Source organism: Canis lupus, chromosome 7 (genome assembly GCF_011100685.1).
Source record: "Canis lupus familiaris isolate Mischka breed German Shepherd chromosome 7, alternate assembly UU_Cfam_GSD_1.0, whole genome shotgun sequence".
Lineage (NCBI taxonomy): Eukaryota > Metazoa > Chordata > Mammalia > Carnivora > Canidae > Canis > Canis lupus.
The window spans coordinates 31,586,419-31,611,134 of NC_049228.1; the positions used below are offsets into that span (position 1 = coordinate 31,586,419).

The window sequence follows — 24,716 nt, forward strand, 5'->3', positions numbered from 1 at the left end:
CATTCGATTAGCACGGTGGAGATGAAAGTCCCCGAGCTGGAGCAAACATTTTTCGCGCCCCGCTTGGGTGAGGAGCCCAGCGAGGGCGGAGGGGCTGGCGGCGGCCATTGGGGGGCCAGGCCCGGGCCGTGTTCTGCGCAGCCATTGGCTGGCTCTGAGCACCGCACTGAGCATGTTCGAGCCCCACTAGCTCCCGGCGGCAGCGGCAGCCACGGCAGGCGCGGGGGCAGGCGCGCATTGTGCGAAGAGGCGGCAGATGCGAGCAGGGCCGGCCCCGCGCGCGTTGGCCTCCTCGCGCCGCGGCTCGCCTGGCCGCCTCGCTGGCCCCAGTGCCTCCACCTCTGCGGGCTGGGGGCCAAGCAGCGCTGGCATGGCCTGAGTGCTGGAGGCGCCTCGGCTCAGCGGTGGGATTACAACATGGGGAACCAGGATGGCAAGCTGAAGAGGAGCGCAGGTGATGCCTTGCACGAAGGCGGAAGCAGCGCAGAGGATGCTGTTGGGCCCAGAGACCTGGAAGCCACAAAGAAGGGGAGCGGGGGCAAGAAGGCGCTGGGCAAGCACGGCAAGGGGGGAGGGGGCGGCGGCGGCGGGGAGTCAGGCAAGAAGAAGGGCAAGTCGGAATCCAGAGCCTCCGTGTTTTCCAACCTGCGGATCAGAAAGAACCTATCCAAGGGGAAAGGCACTGGAGGCTCCCGCGAGGATGTGCTGGACTCCCAGGCCCTGCAGACTGGGGAGCTGGACAGCGCTCATTCCCTGGTCACCAAGACCCCAGACCTCAGCCTCTCCGCGGACGAGACGGGCCTGTCGGACACCGAGTGTGCTGATCCTTTCGAGGTAACCCGCCCAAGTGGCCATGGACCCACTGATGCTGGGGTTGGGGGCAGGGTGGTCTTGGAGGATTTGGAAACAGCCGTGGGGGTGCAGGATGGACAAAGGACCAGTTCAGGCTCGGACACAGACATCTATAGCTTTCATTCGGCCACGGAGCAAGAGGATTTGCTCTCAGACATCCAGCAGGCGATCCGCCAGCAGCAGCAGCAGCAGCAGCAGCAGCAGCAGCAGCAGCAGCAGCAGCAGCTGCTGCTCCAGGGCCCCGAGGAGCCTGCAGCACCTCCCACAACCGCCTCCCCCCAGCCCGGGGCCTTCTTGGGCCTGGACCAGTACCTGCTGGGGTCCAGCCGCGCAGCCGGGGAGGCCCCTTGCAGTCCTGACACGGAGCAGGCTCCGTCTGCGCTCTCTGACCTGCCTGGTAGCCTAGTCACGGAGCCCCAGGTGCCCGAGCAGCCGCCGCCCCCCGGCAGTCCCGGAGCCGTGGCGGTGCCTGGCCTGCCGGTGGGCCAGCCCGGAGCCGCAGACTCGCCCTCCTCCACCGCCTTCCAGTTCCCGGAGTCCTCAGCAGGGGAGCAATCGGCCGGAGCCCCGGGCCCAGGGGCTGGGGACACCGACGAGGAAGGCGAGGAGGATGCGTTTGAGGATGCCCCTCGAGGCTCGCCAGGGGAGGCCTGGGGCCTGGCGGTGGGAGAGGATCCCCCGAGGCTGGGGGCAGAGCCCGAGGGGGAGCGCAGCGGGCCTAGCGCCCTGGCGGCTGCCTCCCTCCCCAGCAGCCCCGCGCCCAGCGCCCGCTGCTTCAAGCCCTACCCGCTCATCACTCCCTGCTACATCAAGACCACCACCCGGCAGCTCAGCTCGCCCAACCACTCCCCCTCGCAGTCCCCCAGTCAGAGCCCCAGGATCAAGAGGCGGCTGGAGTCCTCCCTGAGCCGCGGGCCCAGAGCTGCCCTGGTGTCGGCCGCCGCTCCAGCCAAGAAGCACCGGGCTGACGGCGGCCTCGCCTGTGGCCTCAGCCGCTCCGCGGACTGGACCGAGGAGCTGGGCAGCCGCGCGCCCCCGGCGGGGGGCTCCGCGCACCTGCTGGAAAGCGGGGCGGCCTCGGAGGGAGGCGGTGCGGCGCCCCCCGTGCAGGCAGCCAAGGTGTCTGGGGCACAGGCGGCAGCGGATGGCTTCCAGAACGTGTTCACAGGTGAGTGTGCCCTGCGCTGGGTCGCCTGCCAATCAGAGCCTTCCCCTGTCACCTGCTGTCCTCACTCTGAGAAGCCTGGGCCAGCTGGTTGCATGTCCTGCCTTCTTAGGGCAATCCTAAAGTCCTGCACGCCAGTTCAGTAAAATTCATTTCTTTTTCTTTTCTCTACTTTTTTTTTTCTATCTTTTCTTTTACACAATCTTCAAGAGAACAACTTTGTTGTGTCTCTTAAGTCATCTCAAGAAAGGGCTCCTCTGTCCGTTTCTCCAAAACATGTGGTGTTCTCTATGTCCAGGGTGTCACCAAGTAGATTAACTTCTTTTTTTTTTTTTTGGCATAGTTAGCTAAACCATCATCCTCTGTCCGTCCTTATCCCCACAGCACTAAAAAGCACAAAATTGTTAATGATTCTTTGACAAGAGTCAGTATTGGAGAAATAAATAATTTATTCCAGTACTGTCCTCAGCAATGAGGCGATCTCTCATTGCTCTAATATATATGTGTATGTGTATGTATGTAATATGCAGTTTCTATTTTGCAGCAATCGCTGAGACTACTCAGTGAAGTGAAGGGGGCACTCCTGTTTGCTGATGCAACCAAATCTGATACATGCTATTAGAAAGTTAATACATAATGAAATAGAATATTAGGGATAATTTTCATTTGGTTTTATGTCCAATCAAAACAAGATATAGGTGGGAGATAGTAACGGTGAGAAAACCAAAGGAACATGTAATCCAACTAGTACCTCTTTTTAGCTTTTGTTATAGATTCTGATGGGCACCATAAAAGCCTAGCTAAGGAATCCCTACTTACTGTGGTAAATAGCAAGTAGTATAATGAGTTTCTCCATTTTTATAGGCTTAAATGTCCCAAGGCCTTACCTGAAGTACCCACTGGTAGAGTGACAGTTTGTTTCATGTTCTCTTCTACTCTTAATTATTATTATTATTATTAAAAATTTTATTTATTTATTTATGAGAGACACAGAAAGAGAGAGACAGAGGCAGAGACATAGGCAGAGGGATAAGCAGGCTCCTTGCAGGGAGCCCGAAGCCGGGACTCGATCCCGAATCCCGGGATCAGGACCTGAGCCATCCTAAGCATCCCTCTACTCTTAATTATTAAAGGAAATATTCACTATAAGAATTTAAGGAGTAGGAAACAGTGAAAGTTTATGCAATTACTGGTAGGTTTGTGATAAGTATTTGAATGATTAAACATTTCAAATGTAATTTGAAAAGCTTAACAGCTTCTGTTACTTTAATAAATGGGTTATCTATAAAACATTCTTCTTTTTTAAAAGATTTTATTTATTTATTCATGAGAGAGACACAGGGAGAGAGAGAAGCAGGTTCTCCACAGAGATCTGGATGCGGGACTCTATCCCAGGACCCTGGGATCACAACCTGAGCTGAAGGCAGGCACTCAACCAGTGAGCCAGCCAGGCGTCCCCACATTTTAATTTTCACCTATGGGTTACCTTTTACTTTACATTTATAGATTCTTATACTTAAGAGTAACCTTCTTTCATTCATTTATTTATTGCTCCTTTTCACTCTCTCTCTCTCTTTTTTTTTTTTTTTTACTTATCTCTTCCCTTTATTGTATAGGTTAAATGAAAAGTAATGTTTACTGTCTAATTAATACCTTTTACATAAATTGTAAAACAAATAAAAAACCCTCCAAATCTCTAGAAGACCATTTTTGAAGGATGAAGATAGGAAAGTTCTTGAGTTAATTTTGTGAATTTAACGTTGGTGAGAAATCATGTGTTTCCTCTTTAGTTAAGTAATCATTCATTTACAAATATATATATGTATATATATATTTTAAAGATTTATTCATTTGACGGAGAGAGAGTGCAGGAGGGGTTTCAGGTAGGGACAGAGGGGGAGAACCTCATGTAGACTCCCTGCTGAGTGCAGAGCTGGACTTGGAGCTGGATCCCAGGACTCTGAGATCATGACCTGACTGAAACCAAGAGTCAGACACTCAACCCATTGAGACACCTGGGCGCTGCTATAAATATATATATATTTTAAAGATTTTCTTTATTTATTCATTTATGAGAGACAGAGAGAGAGAGAGAGACAGAGAGGCAGAGACACAGGAAGAGGGAGAAGCAGGCTCCATGCAGGGAGCCCGATGTGGGACTCGATCCCAGGTCTCCAGGATCATGCCTTGGGCCAAAGGCAGTGCTAAACCACTGAGCCACCCGGGCTGCCCTAAATACATGTTTTTAAATGAAAATATCACCATGATTTAGATGATTATTTCTTAATATTAATGGTTGCTCTTCCTAATAGCATTAGAGTTTGGATATATATTCATTTATTTAATTTAACAAATATATATATGTATATACATAGATATACCCACATACATTCTGGATAATATGTTAGTGGCAGGATATATAAAGTTCATTAAATCATGGTTCTGCCTCTCCAGGGCTTTCTGAGTACACTAGAGCAATAGAGACATGCCGCGCAGTCTTCTGGGACATCAAGGGTAAAGGGACTGATTTCCTTTGCAGGGGTCAGGGAAGAGGACTTCATAAGAAGATTGATCAGAGTCCTGAAGATCATAGGCCGTATTTAGGTTGAACATTTGTTTTCCTTTAGAGAAAAACAAAACTCTCGCTACTTGGATTGTATTTTAATTTGCTGAGTATTTCCTAATTTGAAATTTTAGACTCTTAAAGGAGTCCTGTTCAGTAAGTATCTGTGTTCTGTTGCCCTCTCCAGGGAGATTTTTACTGTGCTGGGCAAAAGTGCAGAGTTAGTTCTTTTAATATGGACCTCACCGATTTTGTTTTCGATGGTTGAATATAGCTGCTCAGTGATCCATAGATATTTGTGTAGCTATTTCCATATATTTATCTCAGCCACTTACTTTCTTAAAAAAAAAAATTGACAAGTTTAACCCAGTCTTGAAACTGGTGGGGAAATGCAGGTAGGTAAAGAGATGAAATAACTTTCTCAAGGTCACACTGTGATTCATTCTGAGGCAGAGCCAGAAATAGAAGCTGAGTCTACTGATTTAAGTCTGAATGTCCTTGCTTATTACTCATTTTTGAATGTTGGGTACTGTAAGACAACATAAAGTAAAAACTGTTTACAAAAAATATAGAATTTAAATCTTGACTACAAGATTTTCTAGTTTGTCTGTTTTTAATAAGGTCAATCCCTTTAATTGCTGAACATCTGGGCTTCCTTGGGCTGAAAGTAGAGTGATTGTTGGTCAGACTGAACCAGATTCTCTCCAAGCAGCTCTCAGGGAAACTGTTCTTGTGGTGGTAGAGTGAATCCAGATTGACACATGCTGCCTGTTTTCTTGTCATCTGGCATCACATTTGCTTCTTTACCATCCTCTACAATTTAATGGGTGTCTTGGATATTACTGAAGGCCTGGGAAACAGTGGCATTCTCCTTAGGGAAATTGGGGTTTTTTGGCCTTTTTTTTTTTTTTTTTTTGCACGTCTTTGGATCTATTAATTGCCAGCTGCCTTTGAAGCAGGTGATCATTATATCTATAAGATTCCATAAACGTCTTTTATTTTTAAACCATAGAATGAGGGTTGTCAACTCTACAGAAAGGAACAGATGTTTTTCTCTTTTTACTGTCTTCCAAACGTAGGGAGAAAATTCAGGCAGATAGAGATCTTCGTGGCACATGTTTTTATTTGTTTGGTAGATATAACAACATTTAATGATGACAGAGACCAAAACTTTATCTTGTTTTGTTGATGATGTTTTAGGGCATTGCACTGAAATATTTCCAAAGTTAATTTGTTTGACATACATCTTTTTCAGTGTTGAGTAGAAAAAAGGCTTCTGAAATTTGAGAGGTTCCTTTGCACAGTAAATCTAGCAGAAGCTTGTTAATAGATTTTTGCAGTTAAAGTTTAGACATGTAAAATGTTAAATTTGTGATGCTAAATCACTTTTGATGGGAATCTTTCCAAAATCAGTTATGTGCTTATCTGTCTTTTTAAACACATGGAATCAAAGTTTAATCTGTTTTAAGTGGCTTAATGTCCTCTTCAGACAGGTCATTGTTACATGCTGTGAAAACATTGGGGATGCCCTCCACCGCTGTTGAGGTATGCAGGGTGCTGGCTCCAGTCTGCTGTTTCCTGACTTTGTTTCTTGACTCTTTGCACCTTTGTTTGCATCTTTGTTTCTTGACTCTTTCCTTTCTGTCAGCTATTCATTCATAGAGCTGTCTTTGTCTCTTCTCCACCCCCCATAATTCTAATTTGATTTTTCTGATCAATTTGTTATTGGTTGGCAAATCCTTTCATTATGATGTAAGGTTATATTTATTGCACTTCTACTAAATGCCACTGTGTGGTGCATTATATAATTATCTGTAATCCTTACAACAGTCTTGAAGTATAGCTATTTATTTCCATTTTCCCAGTGAGCTAAACAAGGTTCTGACAAGTGAAGTAACTTGCCTAAGGACTTTAAGCCAGTAAAAACCTCCTCTAGGATATGTACTTAGATAAGCAAATCTGTTGTTCATGTGTATAAAATAAAATCGAGGTTATCATTGAGCTTTTAAATGACTAGCTAATTAGTAAATGGGTTGCACATTAGCATTTGGATTGTATGACTCTCATTTTGGCTTTTCTAAAGGTTATCTTGATTTTTATATCCATAGAGAGGGGACCCACTATAGGAGTACAGTACAGGTTTTCTTATATAGCTTGTTAAATTATTAAACTTCTGAATTTGTTAAGGCCAGTTGCTGTCCTATTTCTAGCATCTGACAGAGTATCGATGTCCTTCATGTCCAATACATGAAGTCAGAATCATGTCTGATGTGTATATATAATGCATCTGTCTTACTATATAACAGGAGAGGGGATTGATTATATGAATACTGTCCTTTTTCCTTTATCTTGATTTACTGGGTTCCACATATCAGAATAGATTTTGGTAACAAAAGCTGGGACTGGAAGCACTGTTCTTAAATCATTTTAGTTTGGTCTGAAATATCCTTTCCTCATGATGTTTTTTTAAGACTGTGGTTTGGATTGAAGTCAAGCACCCCAGTGGTGAATTTTCATGACTACTTTATGAGCTGAGGACTGGCCTACTTTTAAGTGCATTTAAGTATGTGGATGTAAGCCATGTGTATTTGAAATTCGACAGGTGCTTTTAGAGCTGTGTTTCCTTCTGATTCTATTAAAAAGGCTCTGAATATATATACAGTCAGGTGATGGTACAGCAATTATTCAACTATTATTCTAGATTAGTTTGTATCTTAGCTTTTTTAAGTGACTCTCAAGTAATTTTTTCTTACATATATGAAGGTAGAGGAGTAATTTCAAAATGATAATGTTAAGATTAAATGAAATAGTATATATGAAGCCACCACAACTCTTCCTGGTATGTAGGAGGCCCACAATTGATGCTATTTGCTTTCCTCTCTTAGTTTATTGTATTAATAAACTTCATTGCTCAAAATGGTCCAAAACCAAATTGGTTAAAACAAAACAAAACAACTCTGGAATTGTATACAGAAGTTTGATTAATATACCTAATCACTATTTTCCCCCCAATCATTTATGCATCATTTTTTTTTTTCTTTTAGCATTTTCTATGATTGTTGGTTTCCTTCAGGGTTTGGATAAGGAAAGCATATGATGGAGGTGTGGCTGTGTGATTAGGTGCAGGTGCTAATTTTTAAAGGAGGGTTGGGGAAGAGGAGGTAGCAGGCAGACATCCTCAGTATTTATGTTCTGCATAGCATCTGGCTGCAATGCCTGACTTTGCAGCCTTAACCTCCCACAGTTTCCTTCGTAAGCACTCAGCTTTAGACAAGTTAATCTGCTTACCCTCCTATGAATGTGCATTACATTTTCCTGACTTGGGCCTTTATCTTGAAGTTTTTACCCTCTTGGACCATACTATTTTCTCTCTTGATTTAGCATCTGAAAGGGCTAATTAAATTTCCATTTTCATTTTTTAATGTCTTTACCGATGACCTCTAACTGGTGTCATTTACTTCAGTATCTCTACACTTACTGTCTGCATCATATTATGTATACTTCTTGGGTTTAGGGATTCCTTGTCTTTTTTCTTACCTGTTTCTGCTCTTCCTTCCTCCTCGTATACTCATCTGATTCTGTCCATCATTTAATCTTCTATCAATACATCCACCAATATCTTTTTTGTGCTGCTGTGTGCCAGTGAATGTGATGGACACTTAGCATAAATGGACTCCATTTATACTGTGGGATAAAGAGGTCTTCATGTGGGGCCGCCCCGGTGGCTCAGCGATTTAGTGCGACCTTCAGCCCAGGGCCTGATCCTGGAGACCCGGGACCGAGTCCCACGTCGGGCTCTCGGTATGGAGCCTGCTTCTCCCTCCGCCTGTGTCTCTGCCTCTCTGTGTATTTCATGAATTAAATAAATCTTTAAAAAAGAAGATATTTATTATTTATGATAGACATAGAGAGAGAGAGGCAGAGACACAGGCGGAGGGAGAAGCAGGCTCCACGCCGGGAGCCCGACGTGGGACTCGATCCCGGGACTCCAGGATCGCGCCCTGGGCCAAAGGCAGGCGCCAAACTGCTGAGCCACCCAGGGATCCCCTGAATTAATAAAAATCTTAAAGAAAAAGAGGTCTTCATGAATAATTCTTCGCCACTTTAATGAAAATTTTTACTTATTTTTTAAACACTTTATTTATAGTGAGCGCGAGTAGGGGGAGGAACAGAGGGAGAGGGAGAGGGAATCTCAAATGTATTCTCCACTGAACGTGAAGCCAGATGCAGGCCTTCATTTCATGACCTGAGCTGAAATCGAGTCTGATGCTCAGCCAACTGAGCCACCCAGGCAGTCCTGCCATTTTTTTAAAAACAGGCAAGTTGGGTATCTAGGCTTCTTATTGGTAACTTCCTATTGAATTCAGGCTGGAAAATTATTAACATTTTTGATTAGTTGAAATTAATTATTTTCATTGAGTTGTGATTGAATCTGATGAAAGTAGAATGATATTTTGATAGAACTTGTTTTGAGAGAACATCTATTCCTATATTTGTTGGTTGATTTTAAAATAGCAATGGTAATGCAGTAATTGAGCTTCCAATTATAAATTTTATTGGTAATGAAAGAAGGAAATAGAGAAACTTTTATTAGTGTATTTATTCCTGCTTATGCATTATAAGTAATAACCTGATGTTAATGAAATTTAGCATTAAGGGACCATTAGGAAGAAACAAATAAGTACTGCCTGTAGCTTGATAGTTATTGGATAGAATTTAGTTACTGAAAACTTTCCCAGGCTTTTTTATATTAGAAATATAAATATATGACAAATATGACTTCTAATCAATTTGAAATGCTATTTAGTAAAGCAAGGTGTTATCACATCAGTGTTATATGAGCAAATAATGACAGTTATTGGATGCTGTAAGAGGACTCTAACCATGCTGGAGAATTGTTACTCTTTGACACCTGTTCCTCTGTGGATGAGAGAGAGGGAAACATGTATGTCTTCCTCTTTTCCAAGAATGTCTTGGGAGATGTTGATTGGATAGGAAAATAGCTATGACTCTTCTGTGATCTGGTCAGTTCCTGCATATCCTGGACCCACTTGAAGCTGTATTTTCTGTTATACCAGAGCCATCATGGCCTGAATATTGTCCTTTCATTTTCAGGGGGAAGGGGATGATTTTTTGAAAAAAATTAACCCTATATTGATGTTTTTTTTACATATTTAATTTATTTATTCATGAAAGGCACAGAGAGAAAAAGGCAAAGACATAGGTAGAGGGAGAAGCAGGCTCCCCTTGGGGAGCCCCATGGGGGACTTGATCCCTGGACACCGAAGGTAGATGCTTAACCACTGAGCTACCCTAGTGTCCCCTGTATTGGTGTTTTAAAATGGTGCTTAAACACTACTCAGTTACATCTCTTTTTTATACTTCAAGCAGAAGAGTTCTTTGTTGTAATATAGTGTAATATATGTATGGAAATCAATTTTGTGTCATTTAATTTGTTGCTTTGCATACACAGGAAGGGAAAATGATGTTTATCAGTAAGTTCCTAGCACTGCTAATGGCAGTAGTGCAGGCTGAGAAGTCTTTCAATCTGCCTCCCTTTTAAAGTATCTCAATGATTTCCTGGAAGACCTGAGGCAATAATTTCTTACCTCTTCTTGGTACCCTGGTTTCCTAGATACAAAAATGAAAGATTCTTCGTCCAGTCCTCCAACTTTGAGTTCTATAGATGTGACAGTTCAGCAATTACCTTTTCTCTTAATGGCGATACTCTGCATGTTTAGTTTTTCTTTATTGTTAGAGCTGAAGAAAATCCCTGTGCTGAGGGATCCATTTATACTGTGGGATAAAGATACTTTGGATATTGGTAGTAAGTGATGGTGAGAGCAATGATGTTTTGATCTTGCTAGTTATGACCAATTGTTGATTGATACTACAGGAGATTTGGATTGGTTGGACTGCCATTACCTAATGCATATTGAGGATCTGGTGTTTTTGGACACTCCTGGTAGTGACTATGTGTGGTGAGTGGTTGACATGTTTTATGAAAAGGAAAATTGTGTTGTACAATGTATGATGCCAGTAGTATAATGAGTAGAAGTATATGGAATCTTTCTAATATTGACACCAAACATATTGAGAAAGTCCTTTTTGTACTTATTGTCTACAATATAAGTCATCTCCTATTTTTGGATGGATAATTGGCTTTGCATTTTTCTTTTAGTTTAAACTGCTCAAGAAAAATAGTACTATTAATTCTCTTATTTCATTGTACTTTCACATTCATTTGACCCCTGAACAACACAGGGATTAGGGGTGCCAACCCCCACCCCTGCAGTCAAAAATCCATGTATAATTTTTGACTCCCCCAGAACCTAAATACTAATAGCCTACTGTTGACCATATGACTTACCAATAACAGTCTACTAAAACATATTTTGTATGTTATATGTATTATTTACTACATTTCTTATAATATGGTAAGCTAGGAAAAAGAAAATGTTATTAAAAAAAATGATAAGGAAGTTGAGGCACCTGAGTGGCTCAGTGTGTTGAGCATTTGCCTTAAGCTCAGGTCATGATCTTGGTGTCCTGGGATTGAGCCCCATATTGGCTCCCTGCTTCTCCTTCCCTCCTTCTCTCCTTCTGCCCCTCCCCACCCTGCTCCTGTGTGCATGCTCTCTCAAATAAATAAATAAAATCTTAAAAAAAATAAGGAAATTAAAATACATTTACAGTACTGTATTCTATTTGTATATAAAAAAATCCACCCATGCAGTTCAAACGATTGCTGCTCAAGATTCAACTACATTGGTTTTTGTATGTTTTCAAGTTTCCCTTCTGTCCTATATGCTTACTCAAAATTTTTGTTAATCCATGATGTTCCATGTAGAATTTTTCATTGACTTAAACTTTCTTAGAGACTGAGGCTAAAAGATATTGAGAACTCCTAGGATTTTTACTTTTGTTTTGTTTGTTTGGTTTTATTGTCCTTAAAAAAGTACAGCTTGTTTAAGCCCATTAAGAAGCAAATAGACTAGAAGAGAACTATTTCAGCATCACAAATGAATTCATTTGAATACTCTGTGGAAAGTTATGTAAACAATGATTCTCTTCATTATTAACATATAAGTCTTATCTTTCAAAAGATGAATGAAAACAATGGGATAACTATAGAGATAATCTTTTGGAGATCACTGGCCCTTCCTCTTTCACTCCACCCTCTTTTATTTTTTATTTATTTATTTATTTATTTATTTCCCACCCTCTTTTAAATCTGTAGACTAATACTTTCCCTTTGGAGACATAAGGTATGTAAATTCTTTATGGGAGGTGTTATGTTTTGCAGCTACCCAAGATGTTCTGCAAGACAATTATATCTTACTGTCCTTATAGTGCTATTTTGGTTAAATGGCTTTAAGAGTGTTAAATGTTTGGATAGTATCCTGGTAGTTTATTTCAGGATATAGGGTTTGATCTGTCTCTTCTAATTTTAGAAAAATCCAACATTGTGTTGACGCTGTTGGATCTAGCATATAAGGTTGTATAAGAACTGCAGTGATTTCTGTAGCGAGACAGTTGTCTGGGCCAAACATGTGATATAAGTGAAAAAGTCATCCTTTAACAGATGACTTTTATCTCTGATTTGGATTATTTCTGTAAGGAGGCTTATTTGATTCTAACTTCACAGATCATTTTCAGTACCATCTGCCTTGTAAAAGCTGGGCATGTAGATTTAGGTAGCTTTAGCCCAACCCCAAGGTTGAGCTACCAGTTTCCTTTCTATGTACCTTCTTGGTTTTATTACCAACCAAAGTTACCAGTCTGTAGCTCCTATCTCTCTCCTGGGTATCAGGCACATCCCACTTAGTATCATGGCTCTGGCTCTTTGATTATTTTCTATAAGGCGGGATGCCTGGGTGGCTCAGTGGTGAGCATCTGCCTTTGGCTCAGGGTGTGATCCTGGGGTCCTGGGATGAGTCCCGCATCAGACTTCTTTTAGGAAGCCTGCTTCTCCCTCTGCCTCTTTCTTATGTCTCTCATGAATAAATAAATAAAAATCTTTAGGAAAAAAATCTCTACAAGGCAAGAGAGTAAACTAATAACAAATATAAAGATGAGCTAAGATGAGGTGGTGATTGCAGTTTAGAAACTTTTCAATGATTCCCTACTGCCCTGAGGCTAAAGTTTAAAATCTTTACTGTATATGTCTTAATATTCTAATGCTCTGGGGTTTTATCCCCTTCTTGTTGCACAGTGTCTGTCTGTCTCATCCTGTCTTGAATACTTCAGTTCTTCAGATATCTCATGTTCTCTCTAGTAGTTTTAAGTATTAATGACACTGTTTCTGATCTGCAGGATAAAATACGTTTATTCGTATCCCTCAGTATATGGCATACCCCATCATTAGTCCATGCAAGACTCTTCATTTTGTCTGTTATTTATTCCCTGTATGGAGTTTCCTTCATCATCCAAAAGTACAGCATTCCTATGAAAACTTTTGTAAGCTGAAATGGTATAAAACAAAGAAGTAATTACCATTAACGTATATGGGAAAAATTTTGAAGGTTCCCAGACTCAAGAAAAAAAAAAAAAAACCCTCTCTGAGACTTTTTCTGATATCTTAGGATGCATCTTGCTATTGGCTACACAAAATAAATCAAGGTACAGAACAGATGCCCACAGACACTGGTCAAAGCTCTGGTGGCATGATGCTGACATGCTAAGTGTAGTTCCTGGGGAAGGCGCTGGGATGGGGGGTACCACTCTTGTGTGGGGTGTAAAGATGGCTTGAAAACAAATGCTGAATGCTATTTTTGCTTTTTGCCTTTTTTCAAGAAAGCGAAAGTCCTTTTTGGATTTCTTTTGGTTACTGTAAACAAGTACTAACATGGATCTTTTGCAAAAACAAACTGGTGTTTTGCTACTTTTCAAAAAGCAGGGAATAGCTGTATGTTCATTTCCTCTTCTGCTCTTTCAATGGGCATAGGGAACTGCTTTTGATGTTTGACTGATATCCTTGGAATTGTATGTATTTTTGTAAAGTATGTAATATTTCTGTATATCTTTAGTTTATACAAACACTCTGATTTGGACTTCTTTCTCTTCTTTATTTTTTATTTTTAAAGATTTACTTATTTACTTGAGAGAGAGATTAGGAAGGGGCAGAGGGAGAGAGAGTGTTAAGTAGACTCCTGGGTGAGCAAGGAGACCCATACCAGGCTTGACCTCAACTTGAGTCAAAACTAAGAGTCACTCATTTAACCCACTGCACCACCCAGGTGCCCCTTTGTGTGCTGGGGGAGCCCAGTTATGGGGCTGACAGCAGATGTAACATCCAGCCATGGGATTTCATAATTCTAGCAGTCAGTGGGAGTGTGCTGTAGAACCCAGGACTTTAGATCAGAGAAGAGACAGCCACTTCCTTGGTGGCCTGGTTTTAAATTGTGTCTTGGTGAGTGATGGAGGAACAGGGCTAGCTGAGGACAAAGCACAGCTGATATCTCACAAACAACCCGACTTAGAGTGGGATACGCGTGGCATTCCTCAGGAAGCTTCTAGTCCTCTTAATTTTTTTTTTTTTAAGATTTTATTTATTCATGAGAGAGAGAGAGAGGCAGGCAGAGACACAGGCAGAGGGAGAAGAAGGCTCCTTGCAGGGAGCCTGATATGGGACTGGATCCCGGGTCTCCAGGATCAGGCCCTGGGCTGAAGGTGGCCTGAACCACTGAGCCACCGGGGCTGCCCTAGTCCTCTTAATGTTAATGCTTTTCTAGAGGGAAAAACAGTCTTTAACTTGACAATGGCAATGCCTCCAATATCTTGTAGGTTCTCCTTAGCATTTGAAAATCCTTTTGAAATCTTCCTTTTCCTTACTTCCCCCAACTCCCAGGTATATAATCAGCTACTTCTCACAAACTCTAGGCAACAGCACTTCCTGCCCACATGTCCTGTCTTTGTGCTTTATTTATTTATTTTTAAAAGATTTTATTTATTTATTCATGAGAGATGGAGAGAGAGGCAGAGACACAGGCAGAGGGAGAAGCAGGCTCCATACAGGGAGCCTGGTGTGGAAATCGATCCTGGGTCTCCAGGATCACGTCCTGAGCCGAAGGCAGACACTCAGCGGCTGAGCCACCCAAGTGTCCCCTGTCTCTGTGCTTTAATAAAATCGCCATTTTGCATCAAAGACGTCTCAAGAATTCTTTCTTGGTCAATGGCTCTGGACCTTACCTATATTCCAAAACTTCATCAGTGAGTAGTTCTAAAAAGATTGTAGAATCTTTTCCTTCAACCCTTTCAAGATTCTGTACAGTAAGAAATTCTTCTTACTATTTAAACTATTTGGAGTGGATTCAGTTGTATGTAATCATTGGAATCTTAGCATATACAATCAGTTTTACGTATTATATATATTTATTATATATATTTATATATTTAGGTATTATATATTTCACCCTTTACATTTAAGCTTTCAATTTATCTAGTATCCAGTGTATGATGTGATTAATGTAGGGATTCAGTTTTATTCTTCTCAACATCATCCCCTGTATAGTTTTTACTCAGTGATTTTTCATACTACCTTCATGTGATTCTCGTATATAGGTAAGTTTGTTTCTGAGGTCTATTCCTTTTATGTTTGATTTTCTATCTTCATTCAGTACTATACAGTTCTTTTCTTTTCTTTTTTTTTTTAGATTTTATTTGTTTATTCATGCAAAGCACAGAAAGAGAGAGAGAGACAGAGTGAGAGAGAGAGAGAGAGAGAGAGAGCCAGAGACATAGGCAGAAGGAGAAGCAGGCTCCATGCAGGGAGCCTGATGTAGGACTCTATCTTAGGACTCCAGGATCACATCCTGAGCTGAAGGCAGATGCTCAACTGCTGAGCCACCCAGGCATCCTTGGTACTATATAGTTCTTAAAGTGTGGCTTTGCAATGTGTATAATTCCTGGAAGTGTCCTCCTTTTTCAAAGTTGATGGACCTGTTGTCTTCCATAAGTGTGGAGTTTCTTAAAAAGTCCTAATGGTGTTTGATTGATATTTTATTAAGTTTATAGTTTAAATTAAGGATTATTGTTGCTTCTGTAATATCACCCATGACTGAAAGGCATCTTCATTTATTTAGATTATTTATGTTCTTTTACTAGAGTTTGGACCTTTTTCTCTACAGAGGATTTGTGTTTTCTTTGATGAGCTAGTTTCTGAATGCTTCATATGTTTTATTGTTAAGGGTCGTGGTATCTTACTTTTGTATTATTTCTAGTTTCTATTGGGGATAAAGACATCTTTTCACTGTCTTTCAGTTGTATGGTATGATTTCCCTTATACATATTTTTTAAAATTAAAGGTTAGTAATATCTAAGGTTTAGAGTTAAGATTATTATTATTATTATTTTTAAAGATCTTATTCATTTATTTGTGAGAGACACAAGAGAGGCAGAGACATGGGCAAAAGGAGAAGCAGGCTCTATGCAGGGAGCCCCATGTGGGACTGGATCCCGGGACTCTGGGATCACGCCCTGAGCCAAAGGCAGATGCTCAACCACTGAGCCACCCAGGAGTCCCTATAGTTAAGATTCTTTTTTTTTTTTTTAAAGATTTTATTTATTTATTCATGAGAGAGAGAGAAAGAGAGAGAGAGAGGCAGAGACACAGGCAGAAGGAGAAGCAGGCTCCATGTAGGGATCCTGATGCGGGACTCGATCCTGGGTCTCCAGGATCAGGCCCTGGGCTGAAGGTGGCGCTAAACCGCTGAGCCACCCGGGCCGCCCTATAGTTAAGATTCTTATCCAACTCTGATGTGTGGGTTTTTCCCTCCACAGCACTAAGCAGTTCTTTATGACTCCAGCTAGGTGTTTTATAATTCAACTTAATTTTGACATTATCTACCTGGAGATAGTGTACTACCAGATTGCCCCCTCATCACTTGCCAACCAAAATTCCAGACCTGGGCTTCTGACTGACCAGTTATATGTTCCAACAGCTCTCTCCTTGAGTTCAATTAGTTTGCTAGAGCATCTTACAGAACTCAGAGAAACATTTTACTTACTAGATTACCATAAAAGGATATAACTTTAATATAAAAGTTTATTATAAAAGAATATGACTCAGGAACAGCCAGATGAAAGAGATACATAGGGCAAGGTATGGGGAAGCTGTGGAACTCTCATTTTCTCTTAGCATGCCTTTCTCCCCAAATCTCCATGTGTTCACCAACCAGGAAGTGCTTCTAACACAGTCCTTAAGTTTTTAGGAGGTTTTTAAGGAGGCTTCATTATATAGGTTTGATTGATTAAATCATTGCCTTTGGTGATTGAACTTGGTCTCCAGCTACTCTTCCCTCCTGGAGGTCAAGAATAGAACTAAAAGTTCCAGCCCTCTAATCACAAGGTTTTCCCCCTGGCTAACTGTCCTCATCCTTAGGTGCTTTCCAAATGTCATGTCATTAACATAAATGCAGCTGTGGTTGAAAGGGGTTTGTTGTGAATACCAAGATGCCTTTAGTGCTCTATCACTTAGGAAATTCCAAGAGACTTAGGGGCCAGAAACTGTGTGAAAAACAAATACATATTTCTGTTTATAAATCATAATATCATGAGGCACCTGGGGTGACTGGCTCTTGGTTTTAGCTCAGGTCATGATCTTGATCAAGTTTTGGAATACAAGTGAGGTCCGGAGCCAACGACCAAGAAAGATTCTTGAGATGTCTTTGGTGCAAAATGATGGTTTTATTAAAGCATGGGGACAGGACCCGGGGGCAGGAAGAGCTGCTGCCCCTGGCCCGTGAGGGGTGGCTGATTATATACCTGGGCATTGGGAGAGGTTTGAGGATAGCTGTACTCTAAGGAATTTTGGAAGAAAGGTTTCCAGGACCTTGAGGGGGCTAGCCATTGGTGGGAAAAGGTGCACTTATTACTGTCTAATAAAACCTGAGTCATGAGACCCTTCAGATGTGTATCGGTGGGCCATGTCCTTGGCAGATGATTGCCATCATGCATCTTGGGGGTTTAGAGATAAAGGAAATTTTTTTTAAAAGAATTTTATTTATTTATTCATGAGAGATACAGAGAGAGAGAGGCAGAGACACAGGCAGAGGGAAAAGCAGGCTCCAAGCAGGGAGCCCGATGTGGGACCCGATCCTGGGTCTCTAGGATCACGCCCTGAGCTGAAGACAGGCACCAAACTGCTGAGCCACTCAGGCATCCCAAAGGAAATTTCTAAAGGAATTTTTATATGTTAAAGTAGGCTTACAGGCTCTTGGGGGTTGGGCTAAGATTGCCTTCTACCCTTAGCAAAGCATTAACATCCAGGCAGTTGAGTCTGTAGAAGGTCGCACTCCCTATTTCAAGAACTTGTCAATGTGCTTTGTCCTCAGCTAGTCCTCTGTACCCTCATCAATCTCAGGGTTATAAGATCTATCCCCACATCAGTCTCCGTACTGGGTGTGGAGCCTGTTTGGGATTCTCTCTCTCCTTTCCCCTCTGCCACTCCCTCACTCCAATTCACACTGGGTCTCTCTCTCAAAAAACAAAAAATCATCGTAGCATAATAGTCATATGGGTTTTAAAAAGCAATATTTTTTTACAGCAAAATGATTGAAATATAATCTTATGTCATGATATGAATTATATATATTCTTTTGAAAATACTGTGGTTGTTATGGCTTTCCTTTTGTCATTGTATGTGATCAGTTTTTGTGTCTGTGCCTCTCTTTGGGGAGTCATAATCCTAAAATCCAGAAACATTACTAACATTTTAATTTAGAAGGTTGTGTTTTACACTCAACATTAATAAAAATCTCTAGTATTTAAAGTGCTTCAAAGGCACCATTTAAACAATTATATAATATTTTACCAATCAGAAAAACACCCACCCGTCAGTGTTCATTACATACTCTTCCTTGGTTTGCCCACTATATATTGGGCTAACTTTTCACACCTTCATTTGGTCTTTGTCCACCTTAATTTAACATCCACCCTTGCGTATCCTTTTCATGCATATCTCAAATTTCTGTTTTAGTTCAATAATGAATTCCAGGCATAAATTTCCTATTGCCTTGAAAGTATGATTGTAAGGATATGGGAGTATATCCAAACTCAACTTCTCTTTCCTCTAAACCCCAAATGCTCCCTTATTTATTGCCTGTCCTGGTACATGGTTAACAGTTCTGGCACAGCTCTTTACCCAGTTTCTTAAGCCAAAATCTGGGAGTTATGCAAATTAGCCAAGTTCCTCACACTTACTCTTTCTTAAATCCAGTCAGTCACTAAATCCTGTTAAAATACATTTCAGAACATCTCTCTTAAAATACTCATCCTATTCTTTGCAGGGGAATGATTAATGCTCTTCTCACAATTATTCAATGGCTCTGCATTGGCTTCAGGGAGAAATTTTAAACTTTCGGTATATATTCAAGCAGAAAGTTGAATGCGTTAAAGGACAGTGAACTAGATTTGCTAGCAGTTGTCCGATTTAACTCAACATAAAGAAGGCTGTCTCTTACAGATTGTCCAGCCTTGGAATGGATGATCTTGAAAGGAGTCATTTCACTGGTCAAGTGAACACTGGAGATGTTCAAGTAGAGACTAAATGGGGATCTATTGGGCTACTCATAACTCTGGAGAGTCTGAACTTGGTAACCACTGATACTCCTTTCCAGAAAAGAGAATGCTGTTTGACTTCTAAAGTAAGAGCAGCAGCTGTGGTCTGTCTTATTCCTTTAATTTGACACTGCTTTAAAAAGATAAAAAACTCTTCAACTAGAGGTAATTTAGAAGTTGCCATTTATTAGGTTCACTTTTATGGATTTAACTTTATAGATTAAAATTAAGTTTTTTTCTTTTAAAGCATTTCTCTCTCACATGTTTAAATTTTCCCTTTGAGCTTTGATTTGCTTCAGGTACTTTATTTATTTATTTATTTATTTATTTATTTATTTATTTATTTATTTATTTATTTTAAAGGTTTTATTTATTTATGAGAAACACACAGAGAGAGGCAGAGACATAGGCAGAGGGAGAAGCAGGCTTCCCACAGAGAACCTGATGTGGGAATGGATCCTGGGACTCTGGGATCACACCCTGAGCCAAAGGCAGACACTCAACCGCCAAGCTACCCAGGCGTGCCTGCTTTAAAATGTTCCCAGATAAATCCATACTCTAACATAGGTCCTAAAAATGTTTGGTAGTCATTGTTATTTATGTTCTATGATATTCTTTGGCCATTTTTTAAATTAATTTTATGAGATTAAATTTCTTGATCTGTTTTTGTCCAATTTCATCTCTTGATTAATCAAAGTTGCATAACTCCTTTTTTTTCTTTCTCAGAGAAAAGCCTTGATGGAAGCCAAATATGAACTTTATATACATTTTTAATAGGCTGTTTTGTGACTCTAGTCAGAGGTCTGTAAAAAATTACCAAAGTAATTTCTTTACCTTATTTATTTATTTATTTATTTACTTATTTGTATGTAGTTGACACATAATGTTGCATTAGTCTGAGGTGTAGAACTTAGTCATTTGACAAGTTTATATAAATATTATGCTGTGTTTACAAGTGTAACTAACATCTGTCAATGTACAATGCTGTTATATCATTGATTGCATTTTTCATGCTGTGCCTTTTAGTCCTGTGACTCATTCATTCCATAACTGGAAGCCTGTACCTCCCTCTCCATTCACCCATGTTGGTCAACGTCCTCAGTCCCTCTCTTCTCGCAAACATCACTTTGTGTTCTGAATTTATAGGTCTTATTCCACTTTTTGTTTGTTTATTCCTTTTTTCTTTTGAGATTTCACTTATCAGTAGAATCATATATTTGTCTTTCTTAATCTGACTTACTTCACTTAGCATAATACCCTTTATGTCCATCGGTATTGTCACAAAATGGCATGATGCCAACCTTTTTATGGCTGTGTAATATTCCTGTGTGTGTGTGTGTGTATGTTGTGTACACCATATTTTCCCATTTCATTTTTTTTTAAACTTTTATTTATTTATGATAGGCACACAGTGAGAGAGAGAGAGAGGCAGAGACACAGGCAGAGGGAGAAGCAGGCTCCATGCACCGGGAGCCCGACGTGGGATTCGATCCCGGGTCTCCAGGACCGCGCCCTGGGCCAAAGGCAGGCGCCAAACCGCTGCGCCACCCAGGGATCCCATCCCATTTCATTTATTAATGCGTACTTAGGTTGCTTCCATATCTTAGCTAATGTAAATAATATTGCAATAAACATAGAAGTGCATATATCTTTTCAAATTAGTGTTTTCAGTTTGAGTAAATACTTAATAGTGGAATTATTGGATCCTATGTTATTTCTATTTTAACTTTTTGAGGAACCTCCATACTGTTTTTCACAGTGGCTGCCCCAATTTACATTTCCACTGACCGTGCAGGAAGACTCCTTTTTCTCCACATCCTTGCCAGCATTCGTTATTTCTTGTCGTGTTGATTTTAGCCATTCTTACTGGTGTGAAGTGATATCTCATTGTAGTTTTTTTTTTAATTTTTATTTATTTATGATAGTCACACACACACACAGAGAGAGAGAGAGAGAGAGGCAGAGACATAGGCAGAGGGAGAAGCAGGCTCCATGCACCGGGAACCCGATGTGGGATTCGATCCCGGGTCTCCAGGATCACGCCCTGGGCCAAAGGCAGGCGCCAAACCGCTGCACCACTCAGGGATCCCCTCATTGTAGTTTTGAGTTGCATTTCCCTGATGATGAGTGATGTTGAGCATATTTCATGTGTCTGTTGGCCATCTGTATGCCTTTAGAAAAATATCTATTCAAGTCCTCCTCTATTTTTAAATCAGATTGTATCTTTTGGTGTTGAGTTGTATAACTTCTTTATATATTTTGGATATTAACTCCTTATTGCATATGTCATTTGCAATATCTTCTCCCATTCTGTAGGTTGTCTTTTACTTTTTTTGGTGGTTTCCTTTGCTATCAAAAAGTTTTTTTTTTTTTTAATTTTGAGGTAATCCCAATAATTTATTTTTGCTTTTGTTTCCCTTGCCCTAGGAAATGTATCTAGAAAAATGTTGCTATGGCTAATGTTTTCTTCTAGGATTTTTATGGATTCAGGTCTCACATTCAGGTCTTTAATCCATCTTGAGTTTATTTTTGTGTATGCTGTTAGAAAGTAGTCTGGTTTCTGGTTTCATTCTTTTAAGTGTAGCTGTCCAGTGTTTGTAGCACCATTTATTGAAAAGACTTTCTCTTCTCTGTTTTGTATTCTTACGTCCTTTATCATAGATTAATTGACCATATAATCATGGTTTTATTTATGGGGTCTCTATTCTGTTCCATTGATTTCTGTGTCTGTTTTTGTGCAGTCCCATACTGTTTTGATTACTACAGCTTTGTTTGTGGTATATCTTGAAATCTGGGACTGTGATAACCCCAGCTTTGTTTTTCTTTCCTGGATTGCCTTGGCAGTTTGAGGTCTTTTGTGGTTCCATAAAAATTTTAGGATTATTTGTTCCTAGTTTTGTGAAAAGTGCTGCTAGTATTTTGTTAAGGATTGCATTAAATCTGTAGATTTCAGGGATGCCTGGGTGGCTCAGTGGTTAAGCATCTGCCTTTGGCTCAGGGTTGATCATGGAGTCCCACATTGGGCTCCCTGCATGGGGCCTGCTTCTCTCTCTGTGTCTCTCATGAATCAATAAATAAAATATATTTTTTTTAATAAATAAAATATTTAAACAAAAATAAATCTGTAGATTGCTTTGTTTAGTAGGAACTCTTTAACAATAATTTTTCAAGCCCACGAGTGTGGGATATCTTTCCATTTGTTTGTGTCATCTTCAAGTTGTTTCATTAGTGTTTTATAGTTTTCAGAGAACAAGTTGTTCACTTTTTTAATTAAGTTGATTCTTAGTTATTTCATTCTTTTTGGTGCAATTGTAAATGGGATTGTTTACTTAATTTCTCTTTCTGCTACCTTGTTATTAGTGTATAGAAATAGTATCAATTTCTGGGTATTAATTTTATATCTTGCCACTTTACTGAACTAATTTATTATTTCTAGTAGCTTTTTGATGGAGTCTTTATTTTTTAAGCTTTTAAAAAAGATTTTATTTATTTAAGAAAAAGAGAGAGAGAGAGAGAGAATGAGTGGTGGGAGGGGTTGAAGGAGAGGGAGAAAGAGTATCTCCAACAGACTCCATGATAAGCACTGAGCAAATGCAGGGCTTGATCTCATGACTTGAGATCATGACTTGAGCTGAAATCAGGAGCTGGATGCTTAACCAATGAGCCACCGAGGTGCTCCTTAATGGAATCTTTAGAAATTTCTGTGTATAGTATCATATCATTTGCAGATAGTGACAGTTTAAGTTTATCTCTTATTTCTTTTCGTTGTTTGATTGTTGTGGTTAGGACTTGCAGTAGTATGTTGAAAAAAAGTGATGAGAGGGGATATCCTTGTCTTGTCCCTGCCTTAGAGGGAAAACTCTCAGTTTTTCACCCTTGAGTATAATGTTAGATATGGGTTTTTCATAAATGGCCTTTATTATTTTGAGGTATGTTCCTTCCTCTTTTTGTTGAGTTTTTTTTTTTTTTAATCATGAATGGATGTTGTACTTTGTCAGATGCTTTTTCTGCATCAACTGAGGTGATCATATGATTTTTATTTTTTGTTTTGTTGATGTGGTGTATGACATTGATTCCAAAGTCACTTTTTCTTTTTTAAAAGTAGGCACCATGCCTAGTGTGGAGCCTAATGTGGGACTTGAGTTCATGATCCTGAGATCTTAGACATTTAACCAACTGAGCCACCCAGGCACCACCTAAATCTTTTTTTTTTTCCCCAAAGATTTTATTTATTTATTCATGAGAGACAGAGACACAGACATAGGCAGCAGGAGAAGCAGGCTTCTCACAGGGAGCCCGATGTGGGACTTGATCCTGGATCACACCCTGAGCTAAAGGCAGATGCTCAATTGCTGAGCCACCCAGGCATCCCTAAATCTTTTTTTTTAAATTTTTTTATTTATTTTTATTTTTATTTATGATAGTCACACACACAGAGAGAGAGAGGCAGAGACACAGGCAGAGGGAGAAGCAGGCTCCATGCACCGGGGCCGATGTGGGATTCGATCCCGGGTCTCCAGGATTGTGCCCTGGGCCAAAGGCAGGTGCCAAACCGCTGCGCCACCCAGGGATTCCCCTAAATCTTTTTTTTTTGTTTGTTTGTTTATTTATGATAGAGAGAGAGAGAGAGAGAGAGAGAGGCAGAGACACAGGCATATGGAGAAGCAGGCTCCATGCACTGGGAGCCCGACGTGGGGTTCAATCCTGGGTCTCCAGGATCGCGCCCTGGGCCAAAGGCAGGCGCCAAACCGCTGCGCCACCCAGGGATCCCCCCCTAAATCTTTTTAATGCTCTGTTGTAGTGTGGCATTTTATTGTAATGATGTCAGATACATTTATTACTACTCTTTTCCATATTGTCAGTGTTAGGTAACAAAATGCAGCAAACGTGAGTCCCCTTTCACCACGCAGAGCAGTCAACTTCTTAAAAAAAAAAATGATAAAGGTACATAGAATTGAGGACTCAGAAAACCAGCACATCTGCAGGCCAGTCTGCAAGTGTTTTATAAAGTTTAAATATCAAAATATTTCTTCCTTATCTGGAATTTTGAGCTTGATGATGTGCTCAGAGGAGGGAGTTTCCTGCAAGAGTGGCTAGTCTGTGCTGTCCACAGTTGCAGGGGGTTCTGTTCAGAGGGAGCAGAGAGCTTCATCCTCATCTGTTCACATCCCTTCATGAGCTGAGGTCATCTTCTCTGCAGGTAGGGACTGAAGGGTAGTTATCTTCATGTGTCCTATGATTTATTTTTCCTATGACATGTCCAGCAGTTTGACTACACATATGTCTTCTTGCCTCAAGACAACCCTAGATATTTATACCGAGGAGGGTCTTCTTCTTATTGTAAAAGTTGAAGCATTGGTGTCTGAAACTAGACATGGTAGTTTCTATTTGATCATAATTGGCCTCTCATACCTGTTTTTTTCTTATTTCTCCAGCACAGATCATCAGTACATGGTAATACACAATATGTGATATCTCTGTATTCACCAACATCCTAAACTCAGTTATGTCTAACTAGATTTGCTGTCAACAACAAATTTCCTTTGTCATTTCTATTGATGGTTACTATGGGCTTTC

At 40.6% G+C, this 24,716-nt stretch overlaps 1 protein-coding gene across 7 annotated transcripts in view; it reads left to right on the forward strand.

Annotated features, from left to right (window-relative positions):
- The first annotated feature begins 178 nt into the window (after positions 1 to 178).
- Positions 179 to 24,716, forward strand: part of FMN2 (formin 2) — a 370,776-nt gene continuing 346,238 nt past the window's right edge. For 2 of the 7 annotated variants that reach the window (XM_038542666.1, XM_038542667.1), the window contains exon 1: positions 180 to 2,020. In XM_038542666.1, coding sequence (XP_038398594.1) covers positions 418 to 2,020 — 1,603 coding nt within the window. In that variant the 5' untranslated portion in view covers positions 180 to 417. Of the gene's footprint in view, positions 2,021 to 24,716 lie in introns of all 7 variants that reach the window. The other 5 variants (XR_005362165.1, XR_005362164.1, XM_038542664.1 and 2 more) reach the window with 5 other exon arrangements.